At 42.4% G+C, this 15,691-nt stretch overlaps 1 protein-coding gene across 3 annotated transcripts in view; it reads right to left on the bottom strand.

The window, feature by feature from the left end:
• Positions 1-15,691, bottom strand: part of adamts10 (ADAM metallopeptidase with thrombospondin type 1 motif, 10) — a 36,195-nt gene that overhangs the window by 13,523 nt on the left and 6,981 nt on the right. For 2 of the 3 annotated variants that reach the window (XM_040183901.2, XM_040183902.2), the window contains 14 exons: positions 13,882-14,021; positions 13,532-13,741; positions 11,028-11,196; positions 10,402-10,604; positions 9,534-9,617; positions 7,477-7,622; positions 6,459-6,502; positions 6,049-6,154; positions 4,753-4,899; positions 4,391-4,532; positions 3,414-3,521; positions 3,128-3,273; positions 1,786-1,849; positions 1,562-1,664 (listed from right to left, as the gene is read on the bottom strand). In XM_040183901.2, coding sequence (XP_040039835.2) covers positions 1,562-1,664; positions 1,786-1,849; positions 3,128-3,273; positions 3,414-3,521; positions 4,391-4,532; positions 4,753-4,899; positions 6,049-6,154; positions 6,459-6,502; positions 7,477-7,622; positions 9,534-9,617; positions 10,402-10,604; positions 11,028-11,196; positions 13,532-13,741; positions 13,882-14,021 — 1,812 coding nt within the window. The remainder of the gene's footprint in view (positions 1-1,561; positions 1,665-1,785; positions 1,850-3,127; positions 3,274-3,413; positions 3,522-4,390; positions 4,533-4,752; positions 4,900-6,048; positions 6,155-6,458; positions 6,503-7,476; positions 7,623-9,533; positions 9,618-10,401; positions 10,605-11,027; positions 11,197-13,531; positions 13,742-13,881; positions 14,022-15,691) is intronic. The other variant, XM_078108185.1, reaches the window with a different exon arrangement.

Below are 15,691 nucleotides of genomic sequence, written 5' to 3' on the forward strand. Positions count from 1 at the left end.
TGTTTCCGAGAATAAAAGCTGCTTAAACCACCGCCCTCATTAATGAACTGTCCTTGGGTACCTGAGCTCATATAGCTGGTTCTGTTCTCAGTGTCAAGAGTGAGAGAGAGAGAGAGAGAGAGAGAGAGAGAGAGAGAGCATAATAGTGAACTAGATAAAGTGAGAGATGGAGAGACTACAGCAGTGATGACAAAGATCAAAAGCAAGTTTGAGTTAGACGGCTTAAAGTTGAAGGAAAAGAGCAAAAAGAATTTGAGTGTGAGAGGGCTGCAGAAGACATGGAGGGGGCTGGGTGGTGTGATCCGGCCTTAACGCAGGGCAGAGTCTATGGCACCGTTCCTATTTTAACAGCTGCAAGGGATTTCCATTGTAAAATCAGCTGACTTGATGAAAGGAGCACTTGTTGCCTGAAGTTGAAATTGGCTGGCTGGCCATCTCTGTAAACCATTATGTTATTGGAGAGCTAGATTAAAGGCAGTTATGTCGTTTAAACTATTTATCTTTTACGGCCCGCGTAGTGCTCATCAGGAACGAGGAATTCTCGCAAGGCATTGTGGGAATGGCTCTGTGCAGGCCAGCATCTGCAGGCCAGACAGAACGAGGTTTGCAGCTTCCCTTCTCTCTCTTCACACACACACACACACACACGCACGCACATGCACACACACACATACACACACACACACACGCACGCACGCACATGCACACACACACATGCACACACACACACACACACACACACACAGTTTCCCTCCTGGCTTCTGTTTTTGTCTGGTAATTGACTCTTGGCTCAAATCATTCTGTTTGTCTTCATCTGTTCACCTTTAATTCTCCTAATCAACTTCTAGCTAGGTTCTTTTTAGTTAAAGGAACATTCTGACAACATGACATGTTACATTACCAGTATCTTAGAAGACTTTCAATCCACATTTCTTAAAAAACATGTGCGTGGCCCGTTTGTGAACCTGCTGGCATACTGATGTAATTTGAGCTATTAGCAGGTGTCCTGGCAGCCTGAAGGGCCCAAGCCGATGACTATCTAATAGCAGCGTTGCGGATTCTAACTTGGCAGGAGACTTTCATGTTTCACCTCATCACTCCTCTCCCTCCCATCAATTACTGTCACCGTTTTATTATTACAAAAAGTGGTAGAAATACCAGGAAAAGGAAAAGTTGTTTTAACAACAATGTAAAAATACTACATTATGTAGATTTATGTAGATGTAGTATTTAATAAAAAAAAGGTTATTACTGTGTAAGATGTAATAATAATGATAACAAAAAATGAAATATAAAATATGCTGTAGACTGTGAATTACCATCATGACTGGTCTATTAGTACTAATACATTTAAATGTAATTGTATACCAACGTGTCGAGCAGCATTGGGTTTATCTTTCGGCTGTAAAAGTGTTCAACATGTAATGTTGCTGGATGTAAAACAAAAACAATGAAAGATGCTTACACACTCCTTACAGTTGAGAGGGATGTTGAGGGCAAAGAGGAAATCTGCAGATAGTTACACACACACACCTCCAACAGAGATCGGTAACTCACTCACCCCCTCTGTATGGCTTCCAGGTGTAAAACTTTCCCCGGAAAGGAACGCTGTCGAAATTAGAGCACTGAATAATCCGGAAATCCCTGGAGCCTGCAGGGCACTCCTGCAACAAACACGGTTATCCACACATGAACATACATAAATACATGCAATCCCATGAGTCCAATGTAATGACCAAGCACAATTCGTGGTTTTACTGCCTGTTGAAGAACAGCGATACTCACATCAATATTGCAGGACCTGAAGCGCTTTCTCTCCCCCAGACAATACTTTCCGCCAATAGTTGGCCTACAACCAAACACAAAGGGAATCAGGCCAGTCAGTCACATCTGACAACAATTTGAAAATATCTAACCTCCATCCCATCACCATACACCACTGGCTCCTGATCTCTGCTTTGTCTGCCTTCATGTGTGTTTCCAATCTCACTGTCTGTCTTTTTTTATTGCTTTTTCAGAGGCACAACAACACCTCTTCATAAAAAAATGTAATAAAAGAACTAAAAAGAAGCCAGAGCAAACCAATGTCAAATGGCTCCCTCTGCTAAACTTTCAACGACTTCTAAGGGATTGGAGCCAAACGAAATGTGCAAACAATGCTCTCGGTGGATACATAAGAACACTGTTGGCCTCATATTGGGTTCAATTCATTTGAAACATCAAATATTGGTTTCAGTTTAATCAATTTAATCAATTCAAGATGAGGGATCTGGTGACTGTGATTCAAGAGCGAGGATGCTAGTTGTTCAGTGATGATTCAGACTTTCACATGTAATAGAAACAGTGGCGCTGCTGCCAGTAAATAATCATCCTCCTTTGTGCTTTCTGAGGTGGCCTTTTCTTACGGTTTCATTACAGGTAAAAATCATGAAGCGTTTTATCAGGATGTGGATGTCTGAATTTGTCTTTGCTGATACTAATTTCAATTTGTAAATCAGGGGAATCAGGAATCAGAAAACCTTCATTGCCGTAATATGTCAGACATACAAGGAATGTGACTTGGCGGTTAGTGACCTGTGGTCCCCACTAATACCATTGCTTTTTTCTATAATATAATACACTATTTGTAACTGATTGTGATATTTGTGAATGTAAAACATGTTTTCCTTTCTAAATATGTACATTGAATCTTTCGTCACAGTACCCTATTACATCAATAATTAAGTTCCGTGTTTTTTTTCTATACCGTTCAATCACCGACCATCACAAAGATAAATTCTTCATATGAAGCTTCAACAACTTCTAGCTTCCATAAATGATGTGTCCTTTCTAAATGGAAAGACACTTTTTGTAGGTCGCATGAACATTTGACTTATTATGAATTTAAGTATATTATCATTTTCCTGCAGAATTTGGGGCCTTGATATTTTCCCGCCACTGGATGAATGCATCAGACAGAGGGAACGATTACAACGACCAGTAACTCCTTCTACGGCATGTGAGTATTAACATTACCCATCCTAAAAAGCATTTTATTTTGGAACAATGCTAGAACTACAATGTCTTCTGGGTGGCTAACTAGGATGAAATAAGCAGGCAAAGGAGTGATGGGTCTGTTAACCCCTACCTGGGGCTGTCACAGTGTCTGATCGACGAGGAGACTCCCCCTCCACAGGTCCTGCTGCACTCCTCCCAGGGAGACCACAGCCCCCAGCCCCCGTCCACGCCCTCCGGACGTGTCCCGTACGCCACACACACCCTCTTGTAGCACCACTGGGGCACAGACACACATGTTTGGTTTACACACATGTTCAGATAGAACAGTGACTGTATTATTATTTCGGTCGGTAAGCCCGATCTGTCTTAACTTGCAAAATAATAATGGAAGAAAAAAGGTTAATTTGAGTATTTACCCCTTTCTCTATGGTGTTGGTCTGACAAATAGTTCCCTCTGCAGCGGGAATGCTGCTGGTAATGCAACGGTTGCTCTTGCTCATGCACCAAAGTTCACTGCAGACTTCCTGTGTGCGTGTGTAGAAGAAGAATTACAAAATAGAAGACAAGCAACCTGCGTTGACAAGAGCAGTCACACTCTTGTTCACCTTCCATTCTGCTACAGCGATGCCTATAATACACAGGATTATGTTTTATTATGTTCATGTGCTCTGACCACATGGTACCTATGTAATGAGTACAAAGCTGTACGCTGTTCAAGATGTCTTTTTATGCTGAACCTGGCCCAATAAAAGTTGACCGCAATGAAGTGTATGCCATTCAGCCAACATTCAAGATGTTTCTCGTTGTCAAGGGAGGCCGACCTACATGAGAGAGCCGGGGAAATAATATCAAGAATGAGCCGTGAAGTAAATAACTTTAATTGACATTGAGTCGGCTAACAGAGAAGGATTAAGTCAGCGCAGTTGCATCAAGAATAAGATGACGGTACTAAATCTAAAAAGGGAACTGTATTAATCATTTTTATGTATTCTACAACATCAAAGAAGAAAGATCAGTTGTGCTTTATGGCACAGTTGACTAAGCCTCTTGGAAAAGCAAAGACGTTTTAAAGTTGAATGTATTCGGTCACTGGGAGTAACATTGCTCTTCGAATGGCAATTACACTCTCTTGTGTGGTGGGTCGGGCAAACTGAAATAACTGATGGCGTTCTTATTTGCCTGTATGTAAAAGTAATAATAACATTCTATTTGCATAGCGCGTTACAAGGTACTTAAGGCCCTTTGTATACATAGCTGTTGAACTTCAAAATGTTATTTTGAAGCATGGTAACAGGATGAAGTTAGCAGTTAGCTCTGCTGCAGCTAACGTGAGGAAAAGGTAAGCTGAAAGATGAATTCGCAGGACGTAGGTAAATATAGACGGAGCACTCACCGCATATTTACATTGTCGCGATCTGACGCCGTACTGGAAGCGGCATTGTTCGTCTGCATCGTAGGCCTGACCCGGTGCTGTGGTGGGGTACACAAACTCCTGCTTGGGAGGGACGTTGTTCAGACAGGAGCCCATTCCTGAGCTGAGAGAAGAGAAAAAGGACAAGACAAGAACTGATGAGTAAAGTTACATACAGGATACATGCAATTCAATTGAAGTGGATTTTCCTCTTATCATAATCCATCTATTTGATTGTGTCTCAATCCGAAATGTTACTCAGAAATTCAAGTAATGTTTCTTTCTTGAAACCTCTCACTACCAAATTATTTGTGGTGTTGCAGATATGTGAAAGGCCGACTCACTCCAGGAAGCTGGTGATGTAATCCCGGCTGCACGCGGACCAGATGAATGGGTTAGTCTTCATGGTGATGTGGTCAGCCATTAGCTTGGCGGTCTCCTGGCTGCGCGGCCCGCAGGCGTTCCCCATTCCGTCATGGTTCATCCCAAACCTAAAGCCCGTGATGAAACAGTGACAACTCTGTGAGGCCTTGTGGGCTGTAATACTTGTGGCAGGAGCGACAAGGACATTGGAAAAAAAAACACCACTGCGGATAAGTGAGTGGGATCTAAGGAGCAGACATGTTGTCCTACTCCTGACAAAATGAATCAAACTAACATGAACAGCAGGAAAGGTACCCGAATCATAAATATGGTTATTGACATTTAAATATCAAATTGCCCCAATGTGAAAGATTATAGTGCATTAATCAACAACTGTAACAAATGATCACGTTTCATAATTATCCTCATTAGGACAGAGATTATCTTTCCACTAAGGCATTCATGTCTGGGAAATATTGGAAATCCGCTGGAAACCAAACATAATTTATTCAAAGGAAACCCTCAGATCCTTATATTTGAGAACTATTAGTTCTGGATAGAAAGCTAACAGAGTTCAAGATTTATATAAAAATGTTAAAGGAATATCCCTCAGTATATTATGTTACACAGTGTTAGTGGTTCCATTTGGTGCTTTTTATTCATGAGAGACAGTGACAACAATGTGTTTGAGAACGCAATATAAATGTTCTGAGATGATTTCTAACCCTCAGTGGAGCCAGTTCTGTCTTGATCAGTCTCGTCTTTTCAAGTGGATACCGTCTACCACAAAGAGGCCTGCATTTAATCTAATGCTGCACTGTGATGTCAAAACAATTGATATAATAGTCTTGAGGCTGAGGAAACACGTTTGATACATCAGCACACACTCATGTTGGCCAGTGGGCCTTGTGGTCGGAGTACTCAAAAGCTACCTGTGTTAATCATTAGGGAGCCGCGACCCAAATGACCCCCCCATTTGTCTTAGTTGTTCTCTGGGTTGTGTGCAGACATAATGCACATAGCCCATTCACGCTTCAAGGCAGATAGATGACAAGTCACCTGGAGACCGCCCAGATATGTAAAACAAAAAAAAGAAGCATCTCCAGATGCGTCACAGACCCCACATGTAACTAGTTCCACATCTAAAAAGTGTGACTCAGAGAAAATAAACGGCTACTAACTCTCAGCGGATCAAAATGACAAATGTGTTTTTCACTTGAATCAAAAGAGCGATAACCCTGAAAGTGGGAAGTTTATTGCACGTGTGTTTTTCTCACGTGTGTCCGATCTCGTGGGCGATTGTGAAGGCTGTCCCCAGGCCGATGTCCTCATTGATGCTGCAGCTTCTCTCTGGCTCACACATCCCTCCTACAGGAGCCAAACCTGTCGCGCACACACGTATGCGGTTGGAATCGTATTCTATTGCATTATTATGATTTGTATCATTAGCAGCCGGAGACCTATTTTTGTTCAGATGTATAAACAGTTTTCTTAACTTTCAAACTTTGGAAATTCAGACTTGGGTTCCACTGAGACTATGTATTATGTATGGGGTGAGCTTAAGTATTTACTCGAGAGGGTTACGTTTCAGCTCAGGGGTGAGGCTTTGCTTTATGTCAGTAGTAAGTACAGTAAGTATAATGCATGAGAAGTACAAACGTGTGCGTGTGTGTGTGTATGTGTGCACCTAGGGTTTCACAGGGCTTGTTCTTTTGGATGCAGATGTCGTATCTGCAGACAGGAAGGAAAATCAACCAGGCTGTTAAACTAATAATCAGACGCGCACACACACATACATAGAAGCAGCATCAGCAAAGCTATAGTTACAGTTACAATATGCAACCACGTACAAACATGTTGGACATGGACATTCGGTACACTCACAGATGGGGACAGACACGCTCACACAGAGACTATGGGCAGAAAGTGGACAGCAGTGATAGTGGACAGATATAGATATAAAAGAACAATTGCAGGAAATCATGGACGGTTACTGTGGTGTCATCTGTCTGGACAGTTTCCATCCGCTCCGCTTGATAAATCCTGTCATAAAAACCACAAAGCCACCACCTAAACCACAAGACATTCATCGATCTTCACACTTACAAAAGCTCATTTCACATTCTGGGAGGAAGAAAAGGAAGGCATTTGATTCAGCCCAGTCCAACAGCACTCTGACCAAAGCACTGTTGTGTTGTTTTCTGTTGCACATTCCTCAGTCAATAGCATCAGTGTTTTATCTGCTTTATACGCATCCACCACTGTTGTCTCGGGTTTCCAGCAGCAGCATCAGAAACAGAGATTTTAAAGACATTACAAAATTGTGAGAAAGCAGCGCTGTTAGAAACAAAGCAGCTTTCCTTCAATTTCTACCCTTCTCCTCCCTTTTCTCTGTTTCTGATTCTCCCAAAAATATGTAACAATTTAGCTAAGAGGAAACGGTTTAACCCTTTAATGATTAGGAAAGCAGACTTACATACTTGTATTTAAGAGGTTGCAGAAGGAGGTTGAGGGGTTTTCTACACATATAAACACGGCACAGCTACTTCCCTTGCAGCCAGACTTTGTGACCAAAAACCTTTTTGTTTTGGTCACACAAACAACGTCTTTATTCTAAATTACCTTTATCTACATATGAAGAAAACTCCAGAACAGAGTTAGAGTCTTCCTCCTGGGAGAAAGGTTTGCCTGTTTGTATTTCTGACCTGGTGATAAGCACAGCAGTGTCATGGTGAGCGATCCCGTTGTCTGGTATGGCGTTACCGTAGCTGCTCCGGTGCTGAATGTTCTTCTGCCACTTACAGAAGCTGTCTAAAGACTTCCCTGCATGGTGGTTGATCTCTAGCGTTGGCTGGAAGAGAGACAAGGGGAGGAAACGTAGAGTCAAAAGCAAATTACATCTTTTGTAGATTTAAATCTTAAAAACACAAAAATGGAGGTTAAACTCCAGCAATTTCATATTCACACGAGAGGTTAAAGAGGTTATTGCAGTGCCAACAAGGGGAGATTACAAAAATCAAACGCAAACTCAATAATTATACGGTGGTGCCTCATCCAACAAATTTGGTCCAAAGGTTGCGTATGAATGCTTGTGAATAAGTAAATTGGACTCCTAATGGGCCGGTGGCACCCTGCATGGTAGACCCTACAAGTAGTGTGTTAATGGGTGCAGGCTGTTGTGTGGAGCACTTTGGGTGGTCAGAAGAACATTTTAATACACACAGTCTTCTCCGGATAGAAACTTCAGTAGTAATTGTATGTCATGCATGGTGAGAAAAACATTTCTAAAATTTGGATTCCAGAATTAAAACGCTTAAGAAACCGTCCTCTCTTCTATTGAAAAGCAACTCTGCAAGCAGTATCAGGGTGAAGGCGCATTCGAGTATTACGAGAGTGCAGAGAGGAGAGGAACAGGAGAAGTAAAGGAGGGAGTTCTCTGCCGGCCACAGCTGGCGAGAACTCGTAACCCAGGAATGCATGTGGTGACATAACTAGTAATTGTCTCATCCCACAGTCCCTCATTTCTGGGCCCACTGCTGGCCTGATTTAATTTTCCAGAGGCAGCTTGCCGTTTTCAGACCTGGAAACCGGCAGCAGAACCGCCGGTCGAGACTACTTTCAATCCTGTCCCGACCTCAACCTCGATGGCCCGCGGAGAATGAATGACAATAATACTGCCCACCGCTAATGATCCCAACATTTACAAACACATCCAAGCTGTAAATTCTGAGGCTAATTTTGAGGCAGTATGAACCTTATGAATCACATGTGTTCCCTAATAAGACGGCTGTGGAGGAAATCCCAAAGCCACACTGTAATAGCCATTTAATTCACTGCATTTCATCTCTCAAATTGCTGGAAGTACAAACATTGCGACCGAGCCACAGTTAATGATGGGCTACTAAGGTCAGTTACTGGGTAGCCAGATGGCCCAGTTATCTCCAGTGCTATGCTTGCGTGGTCGTGCACTTTTTATGAGCCTGTCTTGTGGTCAGTTGTGGGTTCTAATTCTGCACTCTAGCTAACCTCCGCTCCCTCACTTATAGCGTGAGTCAGGCCGGCCACACCAAGTCTTTGAGCTAAATACTAACTAACTTGCTTACAATTCCCAAATCCAACAAGCTGACGTTCGGTGCCTTATTTCGGCGGGTTAGCATGCTAATTAGCACAGAGTGCAGCTGTAGCGGATGAGAATCTCATTAGTTTGCAGGTAGTTTGTGGATGGTAATTAACAGGAAAAGTCACCAAACATATGGTCACAATTTATCCAGTGGAGAAGATGAATATCCATACCGAGTCAAACTCATGGTGGCGCTAGAGGGATAATTAGAGAATCTCTCGATGGATTTGTAGTCTGGTGATAACGATTGTCCTTACAAACCGTACGGCAATCTGTCCAGTGAGAAGTTTCAGTCTGCACAAAAGTGTTGGAACAAGTGGCGGACCGTCCTACCACAACGTGGCAAGAAAATATTGGTAAAAACGACATTGAGGAATGTGGTGTATTTTTATGTTTTTTTGCATCAGCCAGTAGATCTGAATTCAGGTTTTTGGCCATGGTCAGAGAGGTCGTACAGGTACAAAAGCCGTTCTCATCTCCCTCTTCCTCGCTGGCCACCACCTACACATCACACTTAAACCAAGAATTATATACTACAAAGAAGTCATAGATGCTGGTCAGGGAAGAATTTTGTGCAGTCAAAGAGGTAACAAGGAACACAAAGAGGCATACAGAGAGGGTGGGTCAACTATTTCTATGTACCTGGTCTTCCATGAGCAGAATGAGCCGCGTAACCACAATGTTGACTGCATTCCCCAGGCTAGAATCCTGGAAAAGTTTGGCAACCTGACCTCCAGGGAAACAAGAAAAGACCAGTCTTAAAAACAGCTGATACATTACACTAGAGTTCAGACATTAGAAATAGACATGGGAGTGAACCATCACGAATTAAGATGTGTCGAGGCCCAGTTTGCAAAGAAGCAAATCCTTTTTTTGCGCCACTAATAAGATCAATTTTAAGCCATAGACGGATTTAGTCACGGATTAGTGTGAGGATGTTTAAAAAGTGAGTGCATCCAAAAGGTCCAATGAAAGAACTAAAGCAACAACATTAATAAAATGAAACAGTCCAGAGTTAAACCACAACTAGCACTAAAGCTGCAGTCAGAGACTAGACGTCATTGAAGTCTGGTGGAATCAGGGCGACATTGCTCAACAACGCTGTGCAAATGCTGCTGGTTTCTGTAACAGTCTGGGTGCGGGGATGATGACATCCAAACTAAGCCCATCTGATTCAAACATTGCTTTTCTTTCTTTCTCTCTTAGCATTAAACATGCCATGATTTCACCACAAATCTAATGCATTCCAAATTACTTTGAGTTCTGGACTCATAAATGCAAGTTAGTTTCTAACAATTTACTAACGTTGGAGAATTACTGAACCTGAACAAGTGTTGATTGTTGATTGACTATTGGCTGAAAACTAAGAAACACTATACAAAAACATCACTTTGACATGAAGCTTTGCCTAATTAGTTTGTTTTTTTATTCCTCAACAATAACTCCGATAATAGCGGAAGCGTTTATTTTTGAGATATTGTGCATGTGCATCTTTTGTTGTGACACTTACAATATTCATGACCGCCAGGATGTACTGCTCGATGTCTCTGCGACCATGGTAACCCACCATCATCTTGTCGGCCACCACCAGCGTCTCCACGTAGCGCTCCCGGCTAACTGAGCGCTTCAGAGGCAGCTGGCCGCGGCCCACATGATGCGGCGGCGTCTTCAGAGTTCTCTGCCACCATGACGCACCCTTCATCGGCTTCTCATCTGAGGAAGATCACACAGGGAATTATTGATTTAGTGAAAAAAAAAGCAGCCCAGCAGCAGGAAAGCCAATTATACATTAAAAGCTCTAATCACTTAAAGGCATAACTGGGAAAGACATAAATTATCATCTATTCTTTACTTTACCAAGTACAATTGTTCTTTTCTTGGATGAAGAGCAGAACAAAAGCTCATCATTACAAAGTAGTTTTTTTCCATTTTGCTTGTCTTGTTTTCCGAACATACTTTTTGCTCCTCCAGCAACGCCCTGCAACACAGACTCAGTCGCACCCAATCGCAACTGGGAACTTGGACACAACCACCAGCCTCTGCTGCTGGCTGCAATGCATATAAACCTGGGTCCGTTCATTCCTCCTGTCTGGACCCGTGCTGCTTCCAGAAATACCAGAATATCTATCCTCTCACCAATGACTCCACAGGATTGGCCCTTGTACTGATGGCGGAGCGATGAGCGCTTGTAAACCACATGGGGACGCCCCTCAGCTCCCTCCCCCTTCTCTGTCCTGGTCTGGTTATCTGGTGAGACAAGGGGTTCAATCAGGTACTCCTCTCCCCCTGCAACAATCACCCCCTGCTGCAGAATAGAAGAGAATAGAATAAAATAGAAGAGAATGGAATAACAGGAATCATTGCTTTCATAATACAAATATCACAAACGTCACACTATGCGGATGTCTACTTTTTCATCTTGATAAATAGATAAATAACAGCAAAGTCACTAATACCGATCATCTAAAATGCTCCAATAATGTAACGACTAAAATGAATTACTTTTACTCTTGATATTTGCAAGACGAATGCACAATAAAGCAGGCAGGGTAAGTTAAGGTGAGCAGAGTGATTGTGATCTGTTGGATCTTTGTGCTAAAGGGTCAGAAAACTGACAGCGTGAGGAGACGAGACCTTCTTTTATGATCACTGTGTACCTAGTTTGTTTAGGGGAAGAAGATTTCGAAATGAAAAGAAATGAAACATTTAACAGCTCACGTGCAAAAACATGTACTCCATAGTGAGGCTTCACTCACTGACTATCACAATTAAAATATAGATAATGAAGAAACAGAAGCGCAAGCAAAAAACAATGGAGATGATGGGGAGATGACCGATGGGTAAATCGGTAAAACACAATATTTGTAGAGTATTAATTTGGGAATTAGTGATTTTGCATCACAGAAAGTTTAAAAACACAATGGTGTTTTGTTGTGGCAAAAATATACAACATACACTGATGACGGCAATGACGAAAAAATTAATCCCTTTCCCTTTAATAAAAACATGCATAAAAAGCAAAATAACATGCAACATGTCATTATTAAGGAAATGCGTTCATCACAATCGTAATCCTGTTATAATTAGAGATAGTTTTATTTACTAAGCTTAGTATTATCATCATATCACTTTGTATGTATACTGTCCCACTATGAACCCCTCAAAAGGGCTCTCTGCTTGACCCACCTGAGAACAGCATCAGGACCCCACACAATAAAAACATGAATAGACAAAAAAACACATATACACGCAGACACACACAGATGTGAGAGCATGAAAGCGTGACTGAGAGCGAGAAAAATAACAGACAGAGAGAGAAACAATGACACTTTCTTTGAATCGCTCCAAATGTGTTGGCCCATTCAGAGCGAGTGTCTCCGCTGGACTCACTGCGGCGGGCGGCTCTCAAAGTGCCTTTAATCTCATAATATAGTTAGTGCTGCTCCCCTGGACACGCCGCCCGCTCAATGGCGAATGTGCTCATGCTGGTCTGACCAACAGTAATTATGTGTGCTGCTTATTAACGCTTTGTGAACACATCTAATCCTCAGCTGTGTATACAACTGTTTTTGTGGAGCCTGCGGTTTGCAGTGAGAGGATACACTGTGATACGAATGCAGGAAAAATCATTTCTGCAAACAAAATGATGCATCACAATCAAGTCATCCAGTCCAATGATTTAGAGAGCGGGGGGTAACTTTGATCTCCTAGTTTGGGGCATTGCGAACAGATTTCTTCATGAGAGAGTGAGAAAGAAATGCTTTGAAGACAGTTACAATATATAGAAGATTGAAGGTCCATAGTTCCCATAACCTGCCTTGTTGACCACGGCTTCAGTTGATCCCCAAAGGGGCATGCCAGAACATGATGCATTGTGGGTTGGAGGTTACACTTCAAACAGAGCGCTGAAGATGCTGAACCGTCGAGCAGCACAGTTACAAACTTTCTAAAACCAACCACCGTGGCCCCTGAGCATTGCAGAGCTGGGTTTGCACTCACAACATTTCACACTCACACTTCTTTTGTGCACTTGAGTACAACAGGCATTCTTGAGTGCTAAACATCCCCATTGGTACAGTGCGTTGAGTGTCACCTATCTTTATGAGGATCATTGTCTTATGTGGCGGGTATAAAAGGATTTGGTCATAAAACAATATTTGTTTGATACCTACTGACGTCATGCTCGTGTTGTATTGGAGTTATGGTTAATACCAGTTTTCAATTGTTGAACAGTGGCCAAATCAAAATTAATCCAAGTCACACAACCAACTATTAAACAGTCTTCATTTAACGTTCAATATTTTCCAATCCGGTCCATATAACGTGTTGATTAACACGCCACGAACGAGAGCATTGTAATTTAAGTATCCTTAATTGCTAAAATAATCAGTGCTGGTGTGCATGAAGAAAAAATAAATAAACGTTTCAGGCTGAATCCTTCCAAGGATTAGGTCATTAAATGTCCCTTCCTGGGGGACCGCACTCGTTGATTTGGTTAAAGCATGAAGCCAACGTTTCTTAAAACGTCATGCTTTGATCCAAATAAATAAACTACTAATCCCTCATTTGCAGAGCTATTGTTGCTGGTGACCTCACTGCTTGTATTAGATTTGGAATAGACCTGCAGGTTACAGTCTTACCAGGCCATTGCAGTTGCTAAGGGCCACTTTGCTGGAGTGCGGCTGGTCTTGGAGGTGTCCCACATAGTGGCAATGGGGAGAGTAAGGATGACTCCAGGCTAATCGTCCTTTCTTCCAGTACTCCACCCTGAACTGTCGCGACAGGAGCCCTCCCTGCAGCGTGAGGTTAAGCAGGAAGTTGTTGCGTGAAGTGGACAGCTGGTAGAAGAGCTAAGAGATGGAAAAACACAGTTCAGTTAAAAAAAAACTCTTGCATCAAAACATTAAGTAGATGAAATAGTGTATTCCTATAGTGAAACAGGGACTGAAGAGAAAGATTTTGAAAGGACAACTATTTTAAATGGCAGTACAGAGTCAGGCAGTCCGTCTTCAGTGCTGCGGCTCCTTCTTCTGTGATGTGGCTGCGTTTCTGTGTCCAGCGCCTCACCGTTGGGTCCTACGCGTACTGGGATGGCAATCTCATAACGACCTAGATTGGACAGGAAGGCAGCTAGACGGAGAGTAATAAAGAACACATAAAAAACAAATCAGTTTAACCTATTAAAGCCAACATTCAGCTTAGCCTAATTGATTCTAATTAAATACAGTTGAGGATTAGACGGCTGCGTATTCAGAATAACACCAAGGGGCTTTTTATGGAGAAAGTTACCTTGTTGGCAAAAAGAAACGTGCACAATTTTTGGTCCATTACTGACTCGGTCCTACTCCGAAACCCGCTCCCACATGAGGCCAAGGGGACGTTGCCATGGCTACCCTGAAACTGTATACTTCCTGTCTGTTCCAGTCTATGCCGAGGCCTGGTGGAGATTTATTGTCCAAACACACACAGCTCTAAACAGCCAACGTCAGCTAACTAACGGGGAAAGGTCACCAGAGTAAGAGCCCAGTTTTCATCAAACCTCTGGCCTCCGTTGTTGGGAGTCGCAGCCCCTTCCCACACAGAGTAAATACCCAGAGATCAGAGTTCCCTGGTTCAGACTTGGAGAGCTGTGTAGTGGGAAAAACACTTTGTAGGCAGAAAAAGCAAGGTCTGGCTTTAACAAACAGCGAGCATGATTACAAACGCTGCCTTCGTGCTGTATCTTTGACATGGGAAATTTAGTCAAACAAATACTCAGTGTATTAGTATTCATTTGAAGGTGTATTTCTGGAGCCCTGACAAGCAAAAATTTAATATTATGTATATGTAACGACACTCAATAAAATGTCTTTAGCTTGCTATTTCTGCTACAACCATCAATAAACTGTAAATTGTTCATTTCTTTTTCACTAACTTGTTTAAAAGGACAAGCTTTGCAGGAGCACTTAATGTAGTTTGTGTTTTCCCACAACACATCCGCCCTGCTCTCACAAACCACCGCGAGCAATCAGGCATGTGGTATTACCATTAACTTTGAAGCACAGGAAAGCTCCTGGAGGAAAAATGAAGGGAGGGTGTTAATGAAGTAGATATAATTCACCTCCAAGGAGGACATTAACGAGCCCACACACAGAATACATTTTGGACAAACGAAAACCAGCAAAGTGGTTAAAGACATAGTTTGAACAGAACGTTTGAGCGGAAGTATTTCATTACTTTTAATAAGATAGATGAGGAATAGATGAGTTTTTTTTCAACATAGCATTTACCCATTTATGAATGTATTACTATATATGCAACGCATTTATTTTTCCTCCGGTTTAACCGAAGAGGAGAAACTAGCCCAATAGTGCAAAATAGCCTTATTGAGAGTGGAAAAAAGCTTCAACAGGAGACACTCCCAGGCTAAAGAGTTTTCATACAGCAGAATACACCCATCAGGAGGGCATCACCCGTCTGTTATCACCAAACGAAAATAGCTGAAGGAAAATACTCTCCCTCTGTCCAAGACACACCTTCATGCCAACTCAGACGAACGGGCTTCAACCAGGGGAAAGGTCTCTGATGATTCCGTACAAACTACGAAAAAGCCTCTCCGTGCCTCCATTTCAGTTCTGCTGTGTGCAGCCTGGGTCGCATTCACGAGGAAGTGACACATGCACGTACACTGCCAACAGTATGCAGACTGCCCTGTCCAAATTCTTTTGTATCCTTTCGCTGTGCGGCTAACGGCTTCCAGGTGACAATGTGGCGGGGAAGTCTCTTTAAATTAGTCCCTGCAACACTTAACCTCCACCGGT

The sequence above is a fragment of the Gasterosteus aculeatus genome, chromosome 8, assembly GCF_964276395.1.
Source record: "Gasterosteus aculeatus chromosome 8, fGasAcu3.hap1.1, whole genome shotgun sequence".
Classification (NCBI taxonomy): domain Eukaryota; kingdom Metazoa; phylum Chordata; class Actinopteri; order Perciformes; family Gasterosteidae; genus Gasterosteus; species Gasterosteus aculeatus.